This window comes from Notamacropus eugenii, chromosome 1, assembly GCF_028372415.1.
Source record: "Notamacropus eugenii isolate mMacEug1 chromosome 1, mMacEug1.pri_v2, whole genome shotgun sequence".
In the NCBI taxonomy this organism is placed as follows: domain Eukaryota; kingdom Metazoa; phylum Chordata; class Mammalia; order Diprotodontia; family Macropodidae; genus Notamacropus; species Notamacropus eugenii.
The window spans coordinates 365,320,431-365,347,255 of NC_092872.1; the positions used below are offsets into that span (position 1 = coordinate 365,320,431).

General features: G+C 38.2%; 1 protein-coding gene across 1 annotated transcript; it reads right to left on the reverse strand.

Moving 5' to 3' along the window:
- Window positions 1-10: 10 nt before the first annotated feature.
- On the reverse strand, window positions 11-21,633 carry CDC23 (cell division cycle 23). Its single transcript, XM_072630392.1, has 16 exons — window positions 21,443-21,633; window positions 21,277-21,349; window positions 10,343-10,480; window positions 8,180-8,222; window positions 7,816-7,921; window positions 7,107-7,239; window positions 5,267-5,444; window positions 5,087-5,184; window positions 4,836-4,917; window positions 3,144-3,297; window positions 2,839-2,958; window positions 2,476-2,551; window positions 2,026-2,087; window positions 1,293-1,371; window positions 1,094-1,213; window positions 11-940 (listed from the first exon to the last, which is right to left on the reverse strand). The coding sequence occupies exons 1-16, from the start codon at window positions 21,595-21,597 to the stop codon at window positions 770-772; spliced, it is 1,788 nt and encodes a 595-aa protein (XP_072486493.1). The 5' UTR covers window positions 21,598-21,633; the 3' UTR covers window positions 11-769.
- Window positions 21,634-26,825: the final 5,192 nt, after the last annotated feature.

Here is a 26,825-nt window from a genome sequence, read left to right on the forward strand (position 1 = left end):
ATGCAGGAAATTAGATTAAAAAAATATTTTTATTAAAACAGACTGGCTCTTCAGATACGAGTCTTCTGCCCAGGCTCTCCCTCTCCTCCATGACAAGTTAGAGAGCCACTTGTGAGACATACACTGTTCTAAACAGGAACATAATGAATACTGTTCATTGAGTAAGACAGCTTGATCTTTCTTCCCCATACCTCGGAGCTGAAACCAAGGGCCTGTCCAGGCTTCATCTCCCTCTCTACACAGCATCAACAGTTTGCTCTTTGCTCTCCTAGACTGAAAGTGGTTTCAGCAAGCTACTGTCAACCTTGCCTCTGAGTATTTAACTGCAATAACTGGACTCATCCCAACAGCATCCCATAGGTGCTGAAAGCAGAGCTTTCAGTAGGAGGGCTGCCTGCCTTCAGAAGGACGATCTCACCAAGCAGCAAAGGAACTAGGCTCTTAGAGCATCACCTGCTAAAGTGCCATAAAGGGGTTGTTTTTAAAAATATTTTGGTTGGGAAAGGACTAAAAACTGCAGCTAGTCTCTGAGTCAAGAGGGAGAGAAAAGTGCTCTAAAGAGTCCAGCTGCTTTAACTGTAGCAAATAAGAGAATGTCTTCTTCAGACAGGATTCAATCAGCCTGCAGCTGGAGCACTGACCCTATATAATCCTCAAGCAGTGGTCTTCAAATGCAGAAACTGAAAGAAATAAGGTCCTTGAAGAACAGATCCAACTTCTGTCTATGAGTCAGGACTTAATAGGGGACTGACAATCCATCATAGAAAGTCTATGGTGTGACTGAAGAGAGGTTGAGTGGAGACACCCTGCGTGTAGGAGTGTTGTTAGCAGACAGTGATGCAGGTAGAAAAAAGGGAGCGGATATCTCAGCCGTGGAAGTCTCTCCTTGATTCCGAAGCTGTAAGATCTGTCTAAGTAGGGCTTTGCCTTCTTCTCGAGTCTGAAACAGAAAATGTATCCCAAATTACAAAAAAGTTAGGTTAATATTTTTTTAAACTATATACTTTAAAGATATCCCTCCGCCTGACAACCCCCTCCCTTGAAAGATATTCTATGTTCAAATCAGAAATCTTGACTGAAAACTGACACTCACATCATTAAATGAACAACATTTCTGTGCACAGGCTGAGGCTTCATCCCAGAGTTTGCATTTAAAGTAGTACTGAGCCAGATATCGGAAAGCAGTGCTCACCTCCAAGTGTTCCACTATTTCCTAAAAAGGAAAAGAACAGAAATGACTGAGGTGACAGTGATGGATGCACTAACTTAACTCCCTTGCCTCTGACACATACCCCACATGAATAGATATCCTGGATGTATTTGATGTAGCACTGAGCTGCTTGTTCTGATTCAGTCAACTGTTCATGGAGTCTGAAAGAAATGGACTGTAAGCATAAACAGACTTCTGAACCAAGGCAACGTAACAATACAGGCCCAGAGTTTAAAATAAACTGGACTACATGAAAGTAAAAAATTAAACATAAACAACCCATGGTATTAGTAGTAACCTCTGTTTAATAATCACCACCATTAAAAGTATCCTTACTTTGTTATAAATATGAGAAGGGCTGGGAGGGTCAGTTTTAGAGGAAATCAAATAACTTATTTTTTCAGGAACCCAGGAAGGGAGCTAGAAGGGATCAGATCATCTTTAAAAAAAACAAACCATGTATCAACTGGTTACAACTGGTTTGTTTCTAAGTTGTCCTGGCCGTAGCCAAGGACAAAGATGGGCCAGGACAAAAGAGCTTTCCTAACTCTTTGTCTTGCTGAATATACGATTAATTTCCTCCTTCTACCATAGCAATGCACTGCTCATAAGTTTCCTTTAGTTCATTCTTAGTACCTCACCTAATAGAACTTCTTCATAGTATAATGATGGGCCCTAATTTACCTAAGGGAAAATCACATTTCTTGACTTCTCACAAGTCCTACATCTTTAGTTCCCTTTTAAGATCATTCCCAGACACTCCCAGAGTGTATGGGGCTGAAACGCTTAAGAATGTTTGGTCTTTTTTTACTCACTTTGCTAGTTTCACGAGAGCCATTTTCTCCACATCTCCCACAGCGTAAGCTCTCCAATAACACTGCCAAAGGGACAAAGTGGTTACTGGAGCCACCCCACGCCTACCAACAAGCAGACAATTACCTTGAGGCTCAGGCTTCAGCAAACCCTGTAGGAACTCAGGCGTGCTCAGAGTGCAGAAGAACACTTGCATATGCCCACAAAGCTCAGGTGGCAGGTACCTGGCCACAGACAGCCTTCCACAGATTGTGGCTTCTGGCCCTGCCCTACCTGACAGACACCGTACAGGGAATTGCACATGAGCAGACAAGGTATAGAGCCCAGCATACAACCTGCTTGAGACTAGTGTGTGTATCAGATCAACACCAAATGAAGTCAGAAACAGACCGACCAATGTTCACTAAATTGCAAAACTGTCATGCAATGCCCTAATACCCAATCCCAGGCACCTTTTTGGCTTCCACGAGCTGATTGAGTTTCTCATAACATTCTCCTAGGGCCACCAGCATACGGGAATCATTGGGCCTATGACATAAGGGAGACCGCTGTCAGCAGCTATTTGCAACTTCTGTCCAACCACTGCCACCATCCCAAATTAAGGTATCCCAGTGCTCTTCAATGTCCTATGCAACTATGCTACAAAACTTATTAATGGAGTTCCCCAAAAGAAAAACTTTACATGACCCAAAGGAGTATTAAAGATTTTATCTAAGTTAAGCTATTCATTCTGATTCCTTGAGCAACTAATCAGTTGACACTGATTAGCCCTGATTAAGCATGAAGTTGTCCCACACCAAAGTGGTCAGACTTACCGCAGCTGGTGGGCCCGTCGATAGTAATAAAGGCAGTAAAATGGCATCTTAAGAATTTCATAGGTTTGTCCAAGGCCATACCAGGCTCTGTAGTCTCTCTTGTTTACCTCAATAGCATGTCTGAGGAATGGAAATGTATTGTTATACATGTGAGGGTAGGTCAGAACAATGCTGATACTTGTTTGCCTAATGCGACATGGCCTCACCCCAGTATGTGGCATGTGTACACACGCGCGCACACACACAGACACACACACAGACACACAGACACACACAGATACACAGACACAGACACAGACACTGACCTGTAAGCTTGGATAGCTGCAGATGTATTCTTCATTTCCATGTATTCATGTCCCATGAGGGTCCAGGCGCCAAGATATCGGGGATTTAATTTTAGGGCTCTCTGGAAATAAAGGGCTGCTTTCTCATGCTGGGAACGTAAGCTGTAATAATTACCTGCGAAGAACAAGAAAACAAGAAAAGCTAGATGGTCACAAAAGAAATTCCCTGGGATCGAAAGAATCTAGCTGAAGACAAAACCAGCATTTTGTCTATTTCACATCACTAAGGGCAAGTTTCCTAAAATTAAGTATCTGCAAAGCTGCTATCTCTATGTTATGCAGTTAAAATTAACAAAAACAATTTCATGCAAATCTAGAAAAATTCCTATAGCAAGGTATAGGGTCTTGTATCCTATGGAAAAAAAAAAACATCTTGAGACAGTGTTTAAAGAAGACTTTGGTGGTGAGACAAGATAGGCAGAAGACTAGGGACAGAGCCCCAGATGTCCACGCAGGCAAGAAGATAGATAGTGGGAATGTCAACTGTGGGTAAGCCAGACTGGAGAGCCAGACAGTGGCAGCGTAGGAGTGGGAAGCAGGAGACACAACTGAAAGACCTCAGGGTACCTCAGGGAATCTGGATGGACCAGGGATGTTGGTTAGTGGTAGAGGGGGCAAAAAGTTAAAGCTGTAGAAAAGAAGCCAATGTAGGCCAATGCCTTGGGAACAGATGCCAGCAAGGAAAGGAGTGCTGTGGGAAGTGGGGTCAGGCAAATATGGATGACAGTTTCTCTCTCTCCAAGTCTCTCTTCACTTCTTTTCTCTTCAAAATCTCAGTCCCTTTTTTCCCTCTCTATCACACTCCATTATCTACTTATATTAGAAAAATAAACTATTTTTATGTTACACTTACTGAAAAAGTTTTGTTCTGCCCATGCTGAATTGTTTAAATGGTTAAGTTGAAGACCATATTTGTTTTTTGGTCAGTACACATGATTTTACTGGTATAGGGAATGCCTTGTGAGAAAACATCCTCAACCAGTGCAGATCAGTGGCAGCCCTGGGGCACTAAGAAATTAATAAGTGACTTTCAGTAGGTTACAAAGTGGGTAGAGTTGTTAGAGATGGGAACTTTCTGACTCTGAAACCAGCTCTCCCAACTTCATCAAGCACCTTTCTGAATGTTTTAAATATTTCTCTCTTAATAAAAAAACAATTTAGCTATAAGTTTCACAACTAATTTTTCCAAAGGGTCAGAAAAAGGAACAAAGATATCTCAGGTCCATTCTCTTGTCCTAAAATCAGCAATGTAATCATTCCTCTTGTGAATCTGGTCAAAGCTGTCCCCCACCCCCATTTTATTTCATAAGTCCTGTCCTCATTACTAGGGTTACTCCATTTGGTGAGCTCTCTTCAGTCTGTTTATACTGTCCTGATACCAAGAGCTTCAGAAATGTATCTAATACTTTTTTAAGAATGGTCTCAAGGGAAAAGGAGGTTCCAACATGAAATCAAGACTTTGGATGGTTACCACTTTAGCAGGAACACCCCTTCATATGAAAGTTAATAATGTTACCAGGCAGAAAAAAAAATTAGATCAACCTGACCCATCCTATGCACTAACTTTCTACTTTGTTAACATCTCCGTCCCAAGGAGTCACTTCTGTAATATTTTTTCCCACCTACTCCCAGCACTCCAATTACAGCGCTTACCTATTACACAGCAGGTCTCTACCCGATATTTGTCAATTTCACATAGATTGTGAGCCAGATAGCTCAGTTCAGGTTTCATGCTCTGAAGGAAGAGAAAAAGTAAATTAGACAATGGAAAAAGGAATCCCCAAAACTTCACCCAAACAAAAATTAACTAAAGAAAAAGTTATTAATTCAGCTGGATGACACCCATACCCAATAGATTACTGAATCAGTGTTATTTAATAATGCCAAAGGGAAGAATAGCTCACCCTAACATAGAGCAAATTGGAGAATGTGTCCATGTTTTCAATCCTGTAGGGGTCTTGCTTCCTTAATTCGTTGAAAATAGAGAGGGCTTTGTCAATATCTGCACAATAAAGAGAGGTCAGTAAGTATTAAAGGTACTTCTCTGGTGGCTGGATGGCATTTCGATACCCTGTCTCACTTACCTCTGATATTGTGATAGGCAACTGCAATCTGGGAAATGATGTATGTGCTCTTAGAAAAGCCCACATCAATGAGAGACTGGTACTTCTGTAAGGCTTCCTCTATCAGCTGCAACTCTGTATATATATGAGCCAAAAAAAATTCCTTCATCCAGGTGTCAGGCAAGGACAGGAACTTCAGCTGGCAGCAATTAAGATCCAAAGAAAGGATATATTTACAAATTGGCTAATTTAAGTCCCTAATTCCCTTCCCCAACATTAACCAACTGACTAGCAATTTACTAGGTATCTACTGTGGGCTCAGCTTTGTATCAAGCAAAAGAAAAGGCAAGATGCCCAACTTCAATATTTTAAACTCTAATTTAAGAAACAAAATTAAAGGATAGAGAATAATAATGATTAACAGAAAACAGCATAACAGCATTTGGACTAGAAGTTTTATAGTAAGGAATTCAGAGAAGAGTCAAATTAGGGAAGGCTTCAGAAGTAGGTAGAATTTGAGAAGGGCTTTGAAGAATGGCTATCGTATAGATAGACAAGAGGGAAGAAAAGGTTAGCACAGTGAAAAAACAGATAGGAGGAAATGAATCTTGAGTGTGAAGGGTACAGTGAAGAAATGGCACTGAAAGGACTGGAGGGTGCATGCATGGAAGAGGGAGAAATAGTCTGTGTGTGTGTGTGTGTGTGTGTGTGTGTGTGTGTGTGTGTTTATACATACATATATATGTGTGTGTGTGTGTGTGTGTGTGTGTATATATATATATATATATATATAAAAATATATAAATATATAGTGTGTGGAGGGAGGGAGGAAGAGACACAGAGAGAAAGAGAGAGAGATTATAAGGAGCTCCACAAGCGACACAGAAGCATTTAGTTTTCCTTAAAAGGGGGGGAAAGGAGAAAGAGAAGTCAAAATATGATGGTACCACTGCCAGAAAAAGGGAGGTTGGAAGGTGAAGCTTATTTGCAAAGAAAGAGGAAGAGTCTAGTGTTGGAAATATTGAGCTTGAGGTAACCACAAAATATCTACATGGAAAAGGTCAGTAGAGAGAGCCAAGTGACTGAATCTTGAGTGAGAGGACAGAAAGAAAAGATGCAGATTTGGAAGTTATCAGGCAGCATCTTCATTGTGGGAGTGGGGAAGGAGAGACCAGAGGAGGAAAGAAGACACAACAGCTCTTGGCCCTTTAAATATGCCAAAAAGGAGATATTTGTTGTTAGTCTCTTTTAATAGATATTAATAATATCTAAAAAAATAGAAACAAACTCTAAAGATGGCCCAGCTGAAAAGTGCTAAAGACATCAGCATCAAAGAAATTGTCAAATTTTCATGGAACTTACAAAAGAAACCCTGGAGAAACATCTAAACTCATTTAATTCAATTCTTAAGGTCAGAAAAAATATTCCTAAATTTATAAGGGCAGCAATGGAACTGAACTGCTAGATTATGTTCAAAGTTAGACAGTGCCATTGGAAAACAACAAAGTTAAGATGCAGCAGAAAGAATTTTCCAACCAAATTTTAATACCAAACCAGTATTAACCATGAAACAATAGTAGCCACAGAGGATCAATCACTAACTAGCCAGTGATCTTTAACTTTAAGATTAAATTTCCATATTAGCAAAACAACTCAAAAAAATATATATAAGAGCCAACTATATTAGACAGCAAAATTCCCTTAACAATTGAAAGGTTGATATTATATCATATATAATATATTATTATTATATATTATATATGTATATAATATAATATATAAATATTATTGAATATTTCCATTAATTCACAGGATGGAAACTGCACAAGAAAGATTTTTTATAGCTCCTTCCTCAACTTACCATCTCTTTGTCTGTGATCAGGTTACACAGTTCCAGCCAGGCTCCCCAGTGTAAAGGTAAAATGTGAGTGGCTTCCACAAAAACATCAATGGCCTCTTTTACCAAGTCCAGCTTCCGAAGCACCACCCCATACCTAAGAGGTGAGAAAATCATCAGGAAGCACAAAGCAGGAATCAAGACTTCATATCAACTATCACTCAAGTGACAGAGTGCAGGCAGATGCTAGTTCAAACCCAGTCGCAGACACTTATCAGCTGTGACTCTGGGCAAGGGACTTAATCTCATCTGCCTCAGTTTTCTCATCTGTAAAATGGGGATAATAATAGCCTCTACTTCCCAGAGTTGTTGTGAGGATAAAAAATGAGATAGTATTTATAAAATACTTTGCAAATCTTAAGAGTACTACATAAACACCTGTGATTATCATACAGCTCTTTATGTTTTACAAAGAGCTTTACTTACAAAAAAAGTCACATGGTCATCAGTGCAAGTATAACTGGTTTCATTAGACAGATGTAGAAATTGAGGCTCCTAAAAATTAAATAACTTGCTAAATATCACACAGCCAATAAGAGAAAGAACATGGACTCAATCCCAAGTCTTCAGATTTCTGTCCCAATGTTCTTTCATCAATGCTCTGGTGCCCTGCTATAGTGTTCACCTTCAACTCAAGAAAAAACAAACAACTCCGAAGATTATCCAGACTTACAGATAAAGGCCAAAGCCATCAAGCTCTCGTGCCTGGTGCTTTTTGCTGAGTTCAACTCTTAGCTCTCTGAGGGCTTCATTCTTCACCTGTCCTTTCTCCAAGGGGCCTATCAACAGAATGAAATCTCTGAGGATCAAACTACTTTTGCTTTATTGTCTTAGGTTTAATTACTCCCTATGGCATGAAGTGAAGAATTCAGAGTTGCTTAGTACATCTAAGAAATAATGGGTGAAAGGAGCCAGTCAACCTTCAAGTTATCTTAGTTTGGTGGCTATTCAGCTCCTACATAGTCCAACAATCACACCTTAATACACACACCAGTTTGCTAGTGATTTCTTTCCAAAAGGTAAGAAGAACTTCATACCCAAACTGTCAACTGTTTCATCATCCTTCTTCTTTTCTCCAGACTGTAAAGGAAAATCAAAAAGTAGGTTTTTCATTATTCATTCTAAAACCTGTTTGTAACAATAAAAAAACTAGTCTACATTTTCAAACTTTTCCTAAGACCCTTTGTCCACACAAAACAGTATTTACAACTGGTCAATACATATATTTGTCTCATTTCATCCCTCTCTAAAGTTTTGATGATGTTATTTGCCCTCCAAAGAGTACATCTTCCATATTTCAGCAGATGTTGCTTCTCTTTATATAGCTGCTTGTCTAAAACACTTTTAGTATCTTGAAGTCATTTTGAATAGGGCATTTAGAAAGAAAACTGTAAAGTCTGTAAGTGAAGTACAATTTTTCAAATTAGTTTTTTAATAATATTCAAAACTCATAATTTTGGTGAGCTGGTCAAAAGGTACTCTTTCATGGTTCACATCTTTATTGATATACATCAGGCAATTTTGAGAGCACACTGTTATCCCAGGGGGTGGAGGGAGCCCTAAAAGGGTCCATCATAGCTCCAGAAATCCAAGAAACATGGACAAAGTACCTTCAACCTATTTTAAGAGCTTTGAAACAAAATATACCAACTGAAGTTTTAGATCAAGATAGGCCAGGCTACCTATATTATAGTATACAACAACAACTCTTAAGCATTAAGCATCTTCCATAACTTGAAATATATGACAAACAAGCTGTTTCCCAACAGAAATATTTCTAAGTTTCTTTCATCACTCTAGTGGGATATTTAGGAAGCTATTTCAATAAGCAGCTCTTTGCTATACCTATTAATACCACAATTTAAGAGTAAAACCTAGCTTCCTAGACTCTCCCATAAAGACCATTGTTACTATATCTTTAAGAGCCAAATGGGATGTTGAGGAAAGGGCAGGTTGAAGTTATAGTTGTGTGATAACTGTCATTCTATGAGGTGTTTCTCCATATGGAATAAAGGACAATTTGGTTTCAATTTTGATCTATGAGGAATTCAGGAGAAGAAATACAAAAAGAAAGTAAAGAGAAACTTCTTTCTTGTTAGAACTGTCTTAACTGTTAATTTATGAGGAAACACTGTAAAAAATAGTTTTGTGGAAAGTCTGTAAGGAACTCAAGAGTTTATAGTGCATTCTCCAGGGAACTATGATGGCTGAAAATAAATAAAAAGAATTAAAGTAACTTTTTCCTGAGGACGAATTTAACTCTTATCTTGAGAGGAAATATGAAGAGAATTCTTTAGAGACATTAATTAGTATTTTGAATGAACTAAATGGTAGAACTGTGTTTCCAGAAGCGAAAACAAATCATTTGCCATCAAACTAAAAGATTATTCTGGCTGTGCTCTCTCCCAACTAAAATATTGTAAATAATTGTCTGTTTTATTAGAGATTTTATCATTAATAAATGATATATTCCCTAACTTTAACATTTATTCAATCCTAAGAAACTAAGGGATGCAGTATAGAGAGTTATTTGTAACTACCATTGGGAAAGGAAATTCCTTCAGTTTATTAAATAAACAGTATTTAATGAACTAGGATAGGGGCTTAAGTTAGTTGATAAATTAATGAGAGAAATATGTTGCAATTTTATTAGCAAGAAAATATTCAAACATCTCTCTGGGTTACTTTAAAGTTCAAGATGATAAAATTAAATATAGGAATGAATCATTAGCAGGATGAGTTGACCCACAAGTGAGTATAAATGACCCCAGATCCTGCTACATCAGCAAAGGAAAACACTTTTTTTTTTGGTGCCCAGTAGGAAAATGGCATTAAGGTCCTGAAGCTATATCTGCTCCTATAGGTGCTACAGCTACTAAAGACCCAGAAAACTTCTTGCTACCAAAGTCCTTGGCACCGTCAAATGATTCAACATTAGAAGCTGATATAATTTTTTGTAGCAGAAATGTCATTGAAGAAGAGGCACTAATATCTGTTTTGCTGTTGCATCCTAAGGACCATGGGACTCTTCCATCTGACTAGCAACTGAAATCTTCCCTATGTGTTATCTACTCGAATAGAACATAAGATTCTTAAGATATGGATGGTCTTGCTTTTCTGTCCATATCCCCAGCACTTAGAGCTTTGCATATAATAAGCATTTAATAAATGTTTCATTCATATCTGGAAATGGTTCTCACCAGGTATCTGGAATACATATACAGGAAATACGCTTTCTGACTCTTGCAGCCACGAAGGAAATGAGCTGCCCGATCATATTCTTTTACATCAAAATAGGCCTTGGCCAGAGTGTAAGCATCCAAATCTTGTGCATCCTCCTAGAAAAGAAAATTTGGAGAGGTTGGTTTTTTTTCTTCCTGAGGGGGAAAAGGAAAAGGAGAGAGAAGAAAAACACAGGTAATAGGAAGAAAGCAATGAGATTCTAGGCAATTCATTCATGAATTTCAAAACTGAAGAAATACCTATTTTCCTTGTTGACTTTTATTTCCTACTACAACAATGATCATGAATCTTCTACCTACCATTTCTTTATTCATGTTGAAAATTTACAATGAGAGCAATGAAATTCTGGAAAAATCTCCTATATATCTAAACTGTCAGAGTCATCATTGATGCTGACATAAATCCAGAAATATGGACCTAGAAAAGACTGAAAATCTGGATATAGGCAGTATCTTATGGAACTCCCAGATCTTGGCTCTGCTGCTTATTGATAACGAAGGCCTTAGAAAAACTATTTAATTATCCTTAGTTGCTTAATAAAGAAGGGAAGAAAGAGTGTTAAAACAATTACCCCAAATGTCACTGTTCAAGGTTAAATTATATTAATTCAGGAGTAATAATATGATGGAAATTTATTCAATCACAAACACACAGTTATTTGACAATACCCCAACGACTGAAATTTTCAATTTTCATCTAGCTATTAATAAACAGCTAAGGCAGGAATTAATTACTAAAGAAGGTACCTATTAATTTATTTTAATATCCTCAAATGAGACAATAAATGCACAAAAAAAAAGATTTACTTTTAAAATGGCAACCAAGTTTCAAATAAGACACTTCTATCCTCATCCAGTACTACATAATCCAATTCCCTAAAACCTGCCTCTCATAAAGATATGGGGAAAGAATAATTATGAAACATGAAAGGCTACCAGAGAGTTTACAGGGCTACTAAGAGAAACCAGGAACCATAATATTAAATTACAGTTCATCTGTTTTAAAAACTCTCAGACCCACTTTAAAAAAGAGAAAGTCTCCCAACATTTTATGAATAAAACAACATACTTAAAAAAAAATGAATATAAGAATCTACACCACTTCACAAAGGACATTATATATTTATGGGGATATTATATAATGTCATATAATTGAAATTAAAGCCCCATATAAATGCAAAATAACAGCTAATTATTTTTATTTACACTTAAAAAAAATTTAATTCATTTTAACCTAAATACAAAAAGTAAAAATAAACCTTTCATGTACACAACACAACATAAAGAGGATTTAATATGAAACTATGAATTTCCATTTCACACTGCTTACTTTTTTGAAAAACTAAGTAATAAATACTACACATTATTTTCAAAGCAGGATAGCTTTTCTGTGAAATTTTCTTTTGTTCTCTGTTGTACAGTTTTTCTCCTTCCCTCCCAACCCCACACCTGAAAAAAATAACCATTTGACACTGATATGTATATACATAAAAAATCATATTATACATACTTCTATTTATCAATTCTTTCTCTGGAAGTAGACAGCATCTCCCTTCATAGGTCCTTTGTTGTTGATCTGAGTATTTACAATACTCAAAATAACTTAGTTGTTCACAGTTGTTCTTCAAACAATACTGCTGTTACTGTATACAATATTCTCTTGGTTTTGATCATTTCACTCTTCATTGTTTCATGGAAGTCTTTCCATGTTTTTCTAAAATTAATCAGCTCATCATTTCTTATAGCACAGTAGTATTTCAACACAATCACAAACCACAGCTTGTTTAGCCATTCCCCAACTGATGGGGAATCAATTTCCAGTTCATTGCTACCACAAAGAGAATGGCTATAAATATTTCAGAACATAAAAGTTCTTTTCCTTTTTCCCTGATCACCTTGGGAAAAAGACCTAATAGTGATATTGCTGGGTCAAGGGGTATACACAATTTTATAACTCTTTGAGTATAATTTCAGATTGCTCTTCAAAATGGTTGGATCAATTCACAATTCCACTAATAGTGTATTATATTTACACTATTTCAAGATAGCTTTAAAATATAGTGATACTGCTGAAAGCCCAGGGTACAAGCATGATATTTCTGTTTTTCATTAAGGAAAACTGAGGTCCATATAAGCTGAAAGTGTATATTCATAAATAAAATTCCTCGGAGGTAGGTAAAAGGGGGAAAATTTCTGCCACCCAGTTCATTCATATAAACTTCAAGGTTTTGTCCATTAAAAGTGTTCACTGAGGTATAATTTCTGCTCCTACCTCACTCTTTCTCATGATTCTTTGTTTCTCTCCTCTTACATCAATTACATATTTTTAATGTAAGGGAACTGGTTGATGCTAATAAATGGTAAAACAAAACAAAAATAAAAAAATAAAATCACAGAGAAATTCAAAAAATCACAACTCTCAGGAATAGCAATAACACACTGATATAAAGATACTTAGTCTATTCTTAGTAGACTGCAAAAGCTATCCAAGTATAAGCAAATAATCTAAAAATATTAATAATTGACATCTCTATAGCATTTTGAGGTTTACAAAGCACTTTCCTCACTATACTTCTACAACGTAGGTGGTACAAGTACAGTACTATTTAATCCCCATTATTAAAGACCCTGGAATACCTAGCTAGGATTAGAGTTGATATTCAAATTATGTTCTCCTGACTTCACGTCATCATTCTTTCTACTAATCAATTATAAACATATTCATAATTCTTCTTACTACCTGCAAAAAGAAATGTTTAACCTGGAGAAGAGAACTGGGTCCCATGATACACATCTTTTAAGTATTTGAGGGAAATAGGATGAAACAAGTTCTTCCAGGCCCAGAGGAAAAAAGTAGGAGCAATGAATAAAAAAGCTTCATAGAGGTGAAATTAACCCTGATATAAAGAAAAACTTTCTACCAATTAAAACTGATCCCTAAATGGATTATGGATGTGCAACATTACAAAAATATGTTAGACTTTTTTCAGTATGTTGGTTATAGTTCTGATGAACTGCTATTTTCCCCTTCTTACTAGAAATGTTACAATGAGAAGGGGAAGGGAAAGAATTATTAGGATGGTATGTAAAAACTGAAAAATATCAATAATTTTCAAAAACTATCTCAAATTGAAATAGGATACCTTGGGATATATAGGGAATTCCTCTTCATTAAAGATCCTTAGACGAAGGCTGAATGACCACATATTGGGTATTATTACAGAGGGTTCAGGTATGCATTAAACTAGATGGCTTCTGAGAGATTTCTTGCTCCTCAGAGATTCTGTGATAAATTTTAAGCTTAAAAATTGCAATCAGAACGATAATTCTACAAGTAATCATAAAGCAATTGCTAGCCAGAGATTTCAAAGTGCCCCACTAATGGGAGTATTACAAACAAAATAAAGAAGAAAAATTAACATTTATAGAATAATAAAGAAACTGAATTTAACACATATAGAGAATACTGAATAGGTAAAGTAGGGAATAAAACTCTTTTTTGCAAATGAATGCAAAATTAACAAAAAAAGAATGTTCTAGAACCCAAAGAAAACCTTAGAAATTATAAACACTACATTTAGAAATACTGCAACATGACACAAAATGGATGTGTGACCCTGAGCTAATTACTTTATCTCTAAGTGCTCCAGCAACTATCTAAGATTGTAGCTGCAGAGAAGGGTGACTTGCATCGACAGAGGAGTTACCTCACCCAAGAGTTCTCCATGTCACTGAAATAACAGATCTAATCTCTCTATTACAATAAAAATGGTAACTGACACAGAAGATAAGAAAAATATGAAGGCCTATGTAGATGGAAACTAAAAAAATAACTTCTTGACTAATGTCTGGGTTAAAGATCAAATTACAAAAATTACATATTAAAGATGACATTATAAATACAATATAAATATTATACATAACATTGGACTTTCCATCTCCATGTCTTTGTACTATTTATCAGCCATACCTAGAATATTTCCTTCTGCACCTCAGCTTCTCTGAAACCTGTAGCCTCTCTAGAGGCATTTCCCGACTCCCTCCAAATTACTTTGTACTTACCTAGATACACTCTACCTTTACTTATCTCTAAATATATTATGTCTCTCCAACAGAATACAAGCTATTTAATGGGCAAGATCTGCTTCGACTTTGGATTTGTATTTCTATTGCCTGTTGCATAGTAAGAACATACTAAATGCTTGTTCATCGACTAAACCTATTAATTTTTCTGGGATTCAGTCAAAGCCATACTCAAAGGCAAATTTAAGTCCCTGAATGCTTTTATTTACAAGAGAAAAAAAGAGAGTTAATCAGTTGTTTAGTTTAAAAAATTAGAAAATGAAAATACGAAAAGCAAGCTCTCATTCTTCCTCCCCACCTCCAGCAAAAAGAAAAATATTAAATAAACAAAAAACAACCACCAGTGGCGTGTGTAGTTTATAGTAAAAAATATGTTGAATTTCCAGTCCTTGGACTTGGGTTCAACTCCTTAGTCATCTAAGTCAGCATCAGTCAATAAACATTTGTGACCCTGGGCAAGCTGCTTAACTTTTCAGGACCTCCATTGATCTGTAAAATGAGAGAACTGGACCAGATAAGATCCTACAAGATGTCTAAGTTTCCCCTTGCAGCTATCAACCTCTGAGAGATTCACTGCTTAACTTGACAATAAAGGTACAATGTTTCAATGTTCTTCCAACAAGAAATACAAGACTAAAACTTTCCTTAGTATGATTTTTTTGGCAATTACTTATTTTTCCAATTACATGCAAGAACAATTTTTAACATTCACTCGCTCTTTGAGTAGGCAAGTAATTTGATATAGCATTTACATGTGCAGTCACACAAAACATTTCCACCTTAGTATGATTTTAAAATTTTGAAACTAAAAGCTAGGACTATATGAACACAGGTAATGAGCTTTCCCACAAAGGTAATGTCCACTCTTAAGAGTGGAAGAGTTTCAGAAATGCTAACTATAGCAATAAGGCAAGGGGGTAAAAACAATTAAGAGAATAAATGTAAGTAAAGGACTGCACTACAAAGACCATACCTTAAGGACATTATTTATAAGGGCAAAAAAAGGCCTACCTCTACAAAAAGAGCACAAAAATGGAGGGGGGAGGGGAAACCATTTGCAAAATAGAAGAATGGTTAAATTCTGATGCATGACCACTGAGAATTGCTATTATGTCATAAGAAATGACAAATATAAACAAATAAAATACAAATAAATATGAAAAGACATAAGAAATGATGTCGTGATGACAGAAGAAGTAAACAACTATAGGCACTGACTCCAGCTAGGGAGGGGAAGCCACAGCTGCCCAATGATTGAGAGAAGCCTAATACAGGAGGTTTGGCTCAGCTTTGAAGGAAGAAAGAGATTCTTAAAGGCAGAGGTACAGCGGGAGGGCAGTCGGAAAGATGTGAGTAAAGGCACAGCTATAGGAAGAAAGGAGATAGAACACTGGGTGTCAGCAACAGTTAAGGAGGCCAGTTTGTCTGGAATATAAAGTGCATTAACGGAAACGATGTTTAACAAGCCTGAAAAGACAAGCTGCACCAAGACTGGGAAGGGTGTAAACGCCAAACAGAAGAGTTTGTATTTGATCCCAAAGGCAATAAGGAGCCATTTGGAAAACACTGAATAACTGACCAAAAATACACAGAAAAAAAGTTCAGAAGGCAACATGGACACAATGAGGAGGGTTTTATTTCTACCTTAGTGAAACTAATACATCCTTGAAAAAAAATGACAGGAAGTTTATGGTTTCATATACAACCTTTTCTTTCATATTTGAATATGCTGGCAGACAATCAACTTTATAATTTTTTTTTAAAACCAAACTTCCCATGAAAGGGTTTTCTCTGTCTTTATTCCCAACAATGCATCTGAAAAGCCTAAGCAAAACTGTTTTAAGAGGTAGAGAAATAACAGTAAAGCTTTAAGACTCACTCTGGTTTAAATTCACAAGATCAAAGGAGTAGTCAGTCTTAACAAGAAATCAAGGAAACATTCCATCAAATGGTACAGAGTCTAGGCTCCTCAGTCCAGACCCAGGTCAGACACTGGCTAGTTGTGTCACCATGGGCAAGTCACTCCAAAAGCCTCAGTTTCCTTCTCTGTAATATGAGAATATAAATATTTTCACAGCCTACCTCATAGTCATGAACAACATTTATAAACTTTAAATCATCATATTAGTTATTTTAATCATAAGAAGTTTTCAAAAAACAAGTATGGAGCCATCATGGAAACAACAGATACAACATGATGTTTCAAAGAACACACTAGATTAATATACCTCATGGGAGATTGAAGCTTTATCAGTATAGTAATAAACCTAATGCTGGCTCAATACTTAACAAATATTAACTAATCAGTATCACGTGCCACAACTTGGTGATCAGGTGACCAAAAAGTAGGGGGAAAGCACTTAAAATTAAGACCTTATTTTAGGAAAGAAGAATCAATTTACAAATAGTTCCATTATGTACAGAAATGTCTAATTTCTCTAATTCTGGCTTTAGGATTGCAGAACCTAGGCTTCCTTAATTTAACTACTGGATGTTCTCTTTTCAGGTTTCTATGTAGATTGCCTAGAACTAAATATAGAATACCTAGTTCAGATCTAATTCAACAAACTCCCTTTTTCAGGTTTTTAATCCAAATTCATAAGAATCTAAATCGAATCATCTGCTTCCATTTCATTAGAAGGTAATGAAGCACATCTCCCTTTCCAGGGTGCTATGGGGAATCAATTAATCAACAAACATTTATTAAGAGGGGGTGTGTGTGTGTGTGCGTGTGTGTGTGTGTGTGTGTGTGTGTGTGTGTGTGTCTGTGTCCACAAAGAACTATGTAACATGGAGGGGGTAATATTTAAAATTTAGATTAGTTATGATTCCTTACTTCAAGAAACAAAATCTAGTAGGGGCCTCAGGATCCAATACTGATAACTAGAGTATACACTTGTTACAAAAACCAAACTTTGTATCATAATAGTGCATCTTTAATGCATTATTATGATAGCTGAGCAGACAGATAGGTCCTAATTAAAATTTCCAAGTGAATGTTTCATAGGCATTTAAACTCAACATGTCTTATCTATTTCTATGAAAGGCCTTCTAGGTATCCAGGTTGACAATAATATCAAGAGTCTCCTCTCAACTTTTTCCTCTGCCTCATCCTTCTTTCTCTCTCACCCTGATATCCAATAAGCTCTAAGTCTCAGCAATTCTACCTCCACAACTACTTTCTCATCCATCCTCTTCTTTCCATCCACCTAGCCACCACTCCATTTAAGACCCTCATCACCTCTAAGCTTGACTATTGCTACAGTCTCTTAACTGGTCTCCCTGAATCAAGTCTCTTCCTCCTCTAGTCCACCCTCTACACATACAGCACAAGAATATGCTACTCCCCTTCTGAAAAAGCTCTAATGGCTCCTTATTACCTCTGGGATCAAATACAAACTCTTCTGTTTAGCATTTAAACTCTTCCCAATCTCGTTGCATTCTGTCTTTTCAAGTTTATCAAGTATCACTCCTCTTTCATGCATGTTAAGTTCCAAACCGGTCTCCTTGCTGCTGCTGGCATGCAATGTTCCATCTCCTGTACTCCCATACCTGTGCCTTTGTACAACCTGCACTGTACTCTGCCTCTTAGAATCTCTTGCTTCCTTCAAAGTTAATCTAAAGCACAATATTAAGCCTTTCCTGATCATTGGGCAGCTATAACCTGTCTAAGAAAGTTACCATGTGATAACTTTGCATGCATTTTGTTTTTACATGTGTCTTCTAACAGAATGTGACTTCCTTCAAAGCAGGAACTATTTAATTTTTGTCTTTGAATCCCCAGCACCAAGTTCAGTTCCTGACAGGTAGTAGACACTTGATTGTTTGGTGGGAGTGGAGGAAATCAGAAAAGACTTTAGGAAGAATTAGGATTAGATTTAGGGCAGAAAGGGACCTTAAAAATCATCTAGTCCAAAATCTGATTTTAAAGATGAGAGCACTGAAGCACAAGCAGTTAAAATAACTTGCCTAAGATCACACACAGATAATGAAATATCAGAGCCAGAATCTGTACTACTACTCCAAATCTACCATTCTCTCCACTATGCTGCCTCCTAAAGAACATCTGGTTGAGCTTTAAATGATACACAAGAATTCTACAAGCAAACAAAGAGATAGGAAACATTCCAGATCCTGGGTACACTGAACAGACATGTTCAAGAGCCATGAGTAGTCTAGTTTAGCTCAATCAGAACACATCAATATGGCTGGAAAAGTACTATGGCACCAAATTACGGGGGTCTTGAATGCCAGCAAAGGAGTTTGAACTTTACTTGAAGGAATCACTGAATATTTTTGAGCAAAAGAGTGAAATGACAGATCTACGTGTAAGAAAGACTATTCTGGAAGGAATAGGAATGAAGATAAATTACCAGGAAGAAAGGGATTTTATCTTTCCTATGAAGAAGTGGTATGGTATAATGAAAACACCTGGTTAGGAATCAAGATACCTGGGATCCAATCACAATATAACACTTACTATGGAACCAATCATTAGCAAGTAGCCTAATTTCCCTGGGCCTAAATTCTTTTTCTGTTAAAATGAGAATAAATAACCCTTGCCCTGCCTTCCCTCAAAGTTGAATGTAGATGTCAGAGTGGGAAGAAGTTTTAAAGTCCAAGTCTCTAGTTTTACAGAAAAGGAAACTAGAGATGGGAAGTGACTGGAGATGTGCTTAGCAAAATGGGAAAGGTATGATAAAATACCTTTACTCTTCAACCCACATTATTATGAGAAAAGCACTTTATAAGTTGGAAGCAGATATCTTATAGTAGTAAGAACACTTGCCACGAAGTTAGTTAATGGAACCTGAAGAAGGAAAAATTTAGTGGAGACATGTTAGCTGTCTTCAAGCTTAATCACCAACTACTAATAGTAAACTATGCCCAACTTCTGCCTCCAACTCTGTCAACTCCACCTCTCACTCCAATCCTGCCTACTCCTACTGTGCCCTCTGGAATTCACCTTTTGCAGTAAACAAATTTCCTTTCTTTTTGGACCTCTTCCTCTCATATCCCATATTCTTGCTCTCAGTAAAACCTGGCTTCCTCTAAAGAATATTACATCCCTTGCCAGAACTGGCTGGACCTTAATTCACACAATTCACATTGTTCCCAAACAGAGTTGGAACCCTTCTCCTAGCTGCCACTGACTCAGTAGGTATCATTTGGAAAACTCTCCTTTTAAGTTCTTTCAACTGCAATTTTTCCACCTTATTCAAATCATAGTAGTTGTTGTCTACCAAGCCCTTTCTCAAAGAATTCAGCACCTGGCTCACTGTCTTCCCCTCCTTCCTAAATCCTCTTATACTAAGAGACTTCAACATTTTTTGCTGACAATTGCTCAAACCTTCTAATTTCCCAGTCCATTAATCTTAAGTCCCATGACCTGCTCTTCTAATTCTCTAAGCACTGTTTCCATTCTCCAGGGATGTTTACACCCTGGATCTCACTACTACCCACAAGTATTCCACATCCTTGACCCAAACTTTTGACATTCCTCTAACCATAGTGTACTATCATTCCATTCTCCCCCTATGCCTCCTCTCTGAAACTTTTTTTTCAAGAAGTGATACTTAGTAGCAGTCACCTAGCAAAGCGTTTCACTGCTATAGGGCCTTTGCACAATCTTTGCAAATCTTCGTCATCCCTTATACCTGGAATACCCTCCTCATACATCTCATAGGATTATACTCTTCAAGATTTAGTTCAGGCACCTCCTACATGATTTCCCCAAACTACTAATGCCCTTCCAATCTTGCATTTACTTAGTACACACACACACACACACACACACACACACACACACACACACACACACACACACACACGGTTTTTTTTTTTCTATTTGTATCCACATCATGTAGCAGAGTACATGTCATATTTGTAGCTATTCAGTGTGTCTGGTCTCTTCATGACCCCATGAACTAACTTGTCCATGGGGTTTTCTTAGCAAAGATACTGTAGTGGTTTGCCATTTCCTTCTCCAGTTTTATGAAGGCAGAGGTTAAGTGGCTTGCTCATGGTCACACAGCTAGTGTCTGAGGTCATATCTGAATTCTGTTCTTACTGACTCCAAGCTCAGTGCTCTAGCCACTATGCCACCTAACTACCCCAAATGCCCCATACTAGGTACTTAATAATAAGTGCTTGTTAATTGATTGAAATAGATGGAAGGCTGTCAAGTGGAAGAGCAATTAGATTTGCTGGGCCACAAAGGGAAGAACTAGAAGCACTGAATATATATTACAGAGAGGCAATACACGTTCAATGTAAGGCAAAACTTTAAAAACCTCTAAATGTCCCAAAGTAGAATGGACTGCTCAGGAGGTAATGGAAATGGCTCCTCATCAATCAAAATCACTGAATGGAAAACTAGATAACCAACTGTCAAGTCGAAGAAGGTGTAGATGGCAATCCCTTGTCCCCAGCGTGAATGGCCTATCAGTCCTTGTCCATTTTGAATGAGAGTTCTACCATTTACTAGCTGGATGGCTTTGGGCAAGTCACTTCACTTCGTGGGGTCTCAGTTTCATCCACAAAATAAAGGGGCTGAGCTAAATGATCCCTGTACACCTTATGCTGCTACCTCAGTTTACTTCTCTGGGCCTCGGTTTTCTCACTTGTAAAACGGGGACAGTATACCTGGACTATTGCCTTTTTTTTCTTAACAAGAACGTCAGGAGATGCCAACGAAACACGGTATGTAAAGAGTTTTGTAAATTCACGGGCGGGGAGATGGGGAAGGTATCATTGATCATTCAGGCACCTGTAACGGAGGTGGGGATGGGGAGGGGAAAAGTCCTTACCTCAGTGATGGGTGGAGGCGGCGGCAGCTCGGACAGAGGCAAAGGGGCCAGGGAGAAGGCCAGTTCCGAAGCCCTGAAACAGAGAAAGGCCGAGCCGGTGGGGGAGAGGGGCGGCTGAAGCACAGGGCCCAGGCCCGGCTTCCCACCCCGGACCCCGGGGCCTTACCACTTCCCACTGTGCTGCAAACCCCGTTCCCGGCTCAGCCCCGCGATCCGGAGGAGCTGCTTCTTGATCTCCCGCAGATCTGAGAAGTCGCTGCAAGTCCCCGAAGCCACCACGGAAGGCATAGATGCCGCAGCAACAGAAACCAGAGCAGCCATCTTCCTGGCTCCGTCCCCCGACCCTGGCCAATCACAAGAGGAGATACTTGCTGGTGATCACCTAGCAAGGAGGCCCGTGGCTACAGGGCACCTCCCGTGGCAGAACGACCAATCAGAACTAGGACTTTTCATCCGCTCCGGGTAGGCACAGAGGCTGAGACCTCTGATTGGCTGGATGTAGTCGAGGCGGGAAAGTCAGAACTAAAAAGTCAAAAGAGCCCCCACACCTGGGCAGGGGGAAAAGGAAGAAACCAGGAGGCCCCTCCCAAATAGGAGGGGGTGCGAGACGAGAACCGGAGACGATGATTGGATGCTGGACAAGGCTGGTGGGCGGAGCTTGTGTAGAGTGGGGGTGGGACCCTGAAAGCTTTGTTTGTTCCTATGGCGATGAGAGGCGTGGTCAGAATCAGGGGCGGGGCTATAATTCTCTCAATTTAACTGAGACCCGGGTGTGGTCCGTCCTTTCTAACCCTCCTGACTCTGTAGGGGAAAGTGCTCGCTTCTTGTGCTTATGTCAGACCGTATTGGTAGTTAGGGCTATGACATGCTCTCCAGAGAGAATGACCACCACTCAATTCAATCAAAAATAAAAATTAAGTGCTTAATGGGGGCCATCTCTAGTTGGCCTGATCTATATCTTGCCACTGGACCAGATGATTCTGGGGGAGAAAGTGAGGGTGGTGACCTTGCACAGCCCTCCCTCACCTAAATTCAGTTCATTTACAAGTCGTGGCATCACCTCCTGGTATCATGGAGGTATCATCCAGAACAAAGGACAGACAACAAAAATAAATAAAGATCCTGTACAAAAGTCGAAAGTCAAGGAGGTTACATTTGAAAGGGGGCTGGGAGGAGGGAGGAAGGTGCCCTGATATGTACACAGACTGAATAAAAGCCAAGTGAGAGAGCTGAAAAAGGTGAGGGAAGGAATGAAGAAAAACCTCAAGTAGAAAGTTGGCAACTGAGCAGTATTTTGAAGGAAGCTGGGGATTATTTCGCAGGCTTGAGGAAAGAGAAGAAATTTCCTGTAAGGGAATCCATTAGCTAACAGGACAGTTTGAGTGGTGAAGGAATTGGGAATTATGTCATTTAAGAATCATTTCAAGGAACTAAAGATGTTTACCCAGAGAAGGAAAAATTTGGGGTAGAGATGATCACATTTTTCAAGTATTTGAAGAGTTGTCCCAAGGAAGAAAGGTTAGAATGGTTTTGCTTGACCTCCTAAGGGAGAAGCATGCGTTGAAGTTGCAAAGGCAAACTTAAAATTTTTATAAGGGAAAACTTCCTAACAATTAGAGCTTGTTGTTTGTCCTGTTCTGGAAGAAGACCATGACATCAGGAAGGTGACCTACAAGTGAACTGGATTTAAGTGAGGGAGGGCTGTGCAAAGCCACCAGCCTCACTTTCTCCTCCAGAGCCATCTGGGTCCAATGGCAAGATATAGATCAGGATGACTGGAGATGACCCTGGATGCAGTGGGAGATGTTGGCCTTTTTAAGCTAAGGTCCATCTCAGTTTGACTGAGGCAACACCCAGACAGTGATTAAGGCTGGGTAAAAAATAAGCAACAATAAGAGCTATCCAGATAAGGAATAACCTGCCTTAAGAGGTAGTGAGTTTCATGCACTGGAAGTCTTTAAGTAGAGGTTTGAGGACCAATTACAAAGAAGTTATAAAGACATACACAAATCTCTGCTTTTTTTTCAGTTGATCTTATATGTACTTATCTGTTTCTATATTGACTCCACCTAGAGACTGCAAGTTTCTTGAAAACAGGTAATATTTCTCAGGTTTGTTTTTGTATCTTCACCATCTAGCACTGTGATTTGCACATAATAGGCACTCGGTACCTGCTTGTTTAATCATTATAATAATTTGCTGTCAAAATTAACTAGAATGTTAAAATTTCTTAGTACTTCAAAATAACCCAATTTGAAAGGCTACTTAGACCTGAAAAAGGGAAGATACATACTTGAAAAAATATATATGAATTTTCTATAATTATCCTTAGCTGTTTAAATATATGAGCAGCTAGGTGGTGTAAAGGTTAGAGTACCAGGCCTGGAGTCAGGAAGACTCATCTACCTGAGTTCAGAGCTACAAATGCTACAGAAACAGATAGATGTGTGACCTTGGCCAAGTCACTTAACCTTGTTTGTCTCAGTTTACTCATCTGTAAAATGAGCTGGAGAAGGAAATGGAAAAACACTCCAATATTTTTACCAAGAAAACCACAAATGGGGTCACAAAGAGTTGGGCAGGACTGAAAAACAATTGAACAACAAATGTGAAAGTATGGGCCATCTTTCTTAGCCTGACATGTGTAGTATTGCTTAATAAATAATAGATCTATTATGTTCACAAAATTAGTCAGTGGAGGCCAGATGATACATTGGGAACAATACTAGATTTAGTGCTAGAGGCCTTAGGTTAAAATTCTGGCTTTCCTGCTTAATATCTATGTGACCTTGAAAAAGTATTTGACTTCTTTGGGCTTCAGTTTTCCCATCTATGACATTAGGAGGCTGGACGTAATGATTGATTTCTGAAATCTCAGCCAGCTCTAAATCTGTGATTTAGATACAGAATAATCCTAGGGACATATTAAGGGTACAGGGCCCCTCCTCTCTTATGATGGACCACAAATGCTCTTTTTGGTACACAGTTATTCATTTAGATAGAATTTGCAGTTAAACATTGGACAATGGGTGGGAGAAGCTCATCACACTTCCAACACCTGGAAATAATCTGTGAATATTTGCTTCCCTTACAATCCCAATGCCTTCCTTCTAACTACAGCCTCAAATTTGGCTCCACCCCAAGCCTCTTCCTCAAATCTTTCAGTTCAATTCCCTTAATGCACATCTCTTACGTATTCTAGTGTTAATGAGTACTAATAGCCTGATACTAAGATTTTAAAAAATGTTTTATCAATATCTTTTGTCTTTATATCACAGTCCTTCCTTCTCTCCCTTACAGACTGAACCCTTCCTTGGGTGTACAAAAAATAATTAAGAAAAATCATCTGATACTCAAACATTATATAACACTATACAATAGTCTATTGTAGTAGTAGTCCCCCATGTCCCTGTCATGAAAGACAAAAAAGGTATCATTTATGACTTTTTGAAGAGACATTTGAGAGCACTTCTTAGTTACATTTCACAGCATAATGTCACAGAACCACAGAATGTTAGAGTTGGAAGAAATCTTCAAAATAATCTATAGCAGGGGTGTCAAACTCACATACAAAGGGGGAAGCCTTACTGACTTAGAAAACCACAAATTAACATTATCTAATGTTGTATTACTTTTCAATTTGGTTCAAATTGAATGAGAGAGTTTTTCAGCTACATGGGCCTACCACAGTGAGTTTGGCACTTCTGACCTACAGTAACCCTCTCATTTTATAATTGATAAAAGTAAAACCTAGAGAAAGGGAAAGGATTTACTCAAGATCATATGGATATTGAAAACAGAACCAGGAATAGAATCCAGGTCACCTAACTTCCAGCTCAGTTCTTTACCCTGTGTGACATATGTTTACCTAGATTTTAATAAGACATAAGACAAAGGCTCTCATACTTATTTTTGTTAACAAGATGGAGATAAATGGACTAGGTGATAGAGCAATTAGGATATAAAAAGACTGATTGAATCCAGATACAAAGAGTTAATGATTAATGAGTCTATTGGAAGGAAGTCTTTAGGGGAGTATTTCAAAGCTTAGTGATCCAAATTAGAGATGAGCTTCCAAGTTTGTGGGTATGGTGGCCACTGCTCTTGTAGCCAAAGATACTAGGAGCCAATAAGTTAAATAACTAAAAACCAGCACTGAGAGAGAGACTGTAATCCTGGAGTAGAGATGAGGGGTAGAAAACATCAGATAAAGAGAAAAAAGATCCTGAGCTGATGAGACTATTAGATATTGAGCTGGAGGAGTGAATCACTTCACTTTCTCAGCTTTTCCTTGTTTTTATTCTGTGATCCAGAGATGGGATGCATGCCTCTCCTCTGCTTATGCTTTTTCAGAAGCTACATGTGCCAGGAATTTCTCCTGGCCACCCCAACAGAATTGGGATGGCAAGGAGAAGAAGGTTTAGGAGATAGTTTTGAGGGGAAAGGGGAGTATATTCTTTTAAAAAGTTTTTCTTTTTGTAATATGTTTGTTTATTTTAACTATTTCCCAATTACGTGTAAAAATTTTTAACATATTTTTGAAAATGTTGAGGTCTAAATTCTTTCCATCCCCCTCCTCCTGCCCACTGAGAGGGCAAGCAATAGCATATAAATTATAATTGCATATATCTTCATATTGCAGTCCTTGATCAGTCAAAAATAATTTTTTTTCAAAAATAAATTTTTTAAAAGTATGTCCAAGGTACTGCACCAAGAGCTAGCAAGAAGAGATGGTCTTCACAGTTGCCTCCAGGAAGCCCACAACCTAATAGGGGACACAACATGCAAATAACTATGTATGTATAAGACAGTGTGTCAATAAAGGAAATGGAAGGTGACCTCTGTGGGAAGGTACTAGGTGAGGGGGAAGGAGAGGCAAGGAATCAAGTAAGGCCTCTGGCACAAGGTAGGATTGGCTCTGAGTCTTCAAGGAAGCAATGAGGCAGAGATAAGGCCAGAAAGAATTGGAATGCAGTGGACTGCCAGGGAAAAGATGCCAAGTTGAGAGATGAAGTATCATATATAAGGAACAACAAGAAGGCAAGCTATTACCAGATCATAAAGTATGTGAGGGAATTACAGTATAAGAAGACCAGAAAAGTAGAACCAGGTAGTGAGTGGTTTTAAATGGCAAAAAGAAAACTTTCTATTGCTTCCTGAAGATTATAGGGAATGACTGGACTGTATTGAATTTCAGTGGGGGATAATCAGACTTGCACATTAGAAAATTTACTTTGGCAGCTGAGTGGAGAATATGGGAGAGAAACTTGAGGCAGGAATACCATTGGGACAGTCCAGGCATGAGAGCTTGTACCAGCTTGAAACCAGTGTATCTGTAGGAGTGGAGAGAGATGTTGGGAAGATATACATGATAAGACTTGGCAATTTATTGGATATGTGGAGTGAGTGCAGGAGGGGAATTGAGGAAGACACCAAGGTTTTGAGCTGAATGACTGAGAATATGGTGGTGGTCTTGACAATAATTAGGAAGTTCAGAAAAAGGGCAGGTTTGCAGGTAGTGAGGGAAGAAGATGAATTCTGTTTTGGAT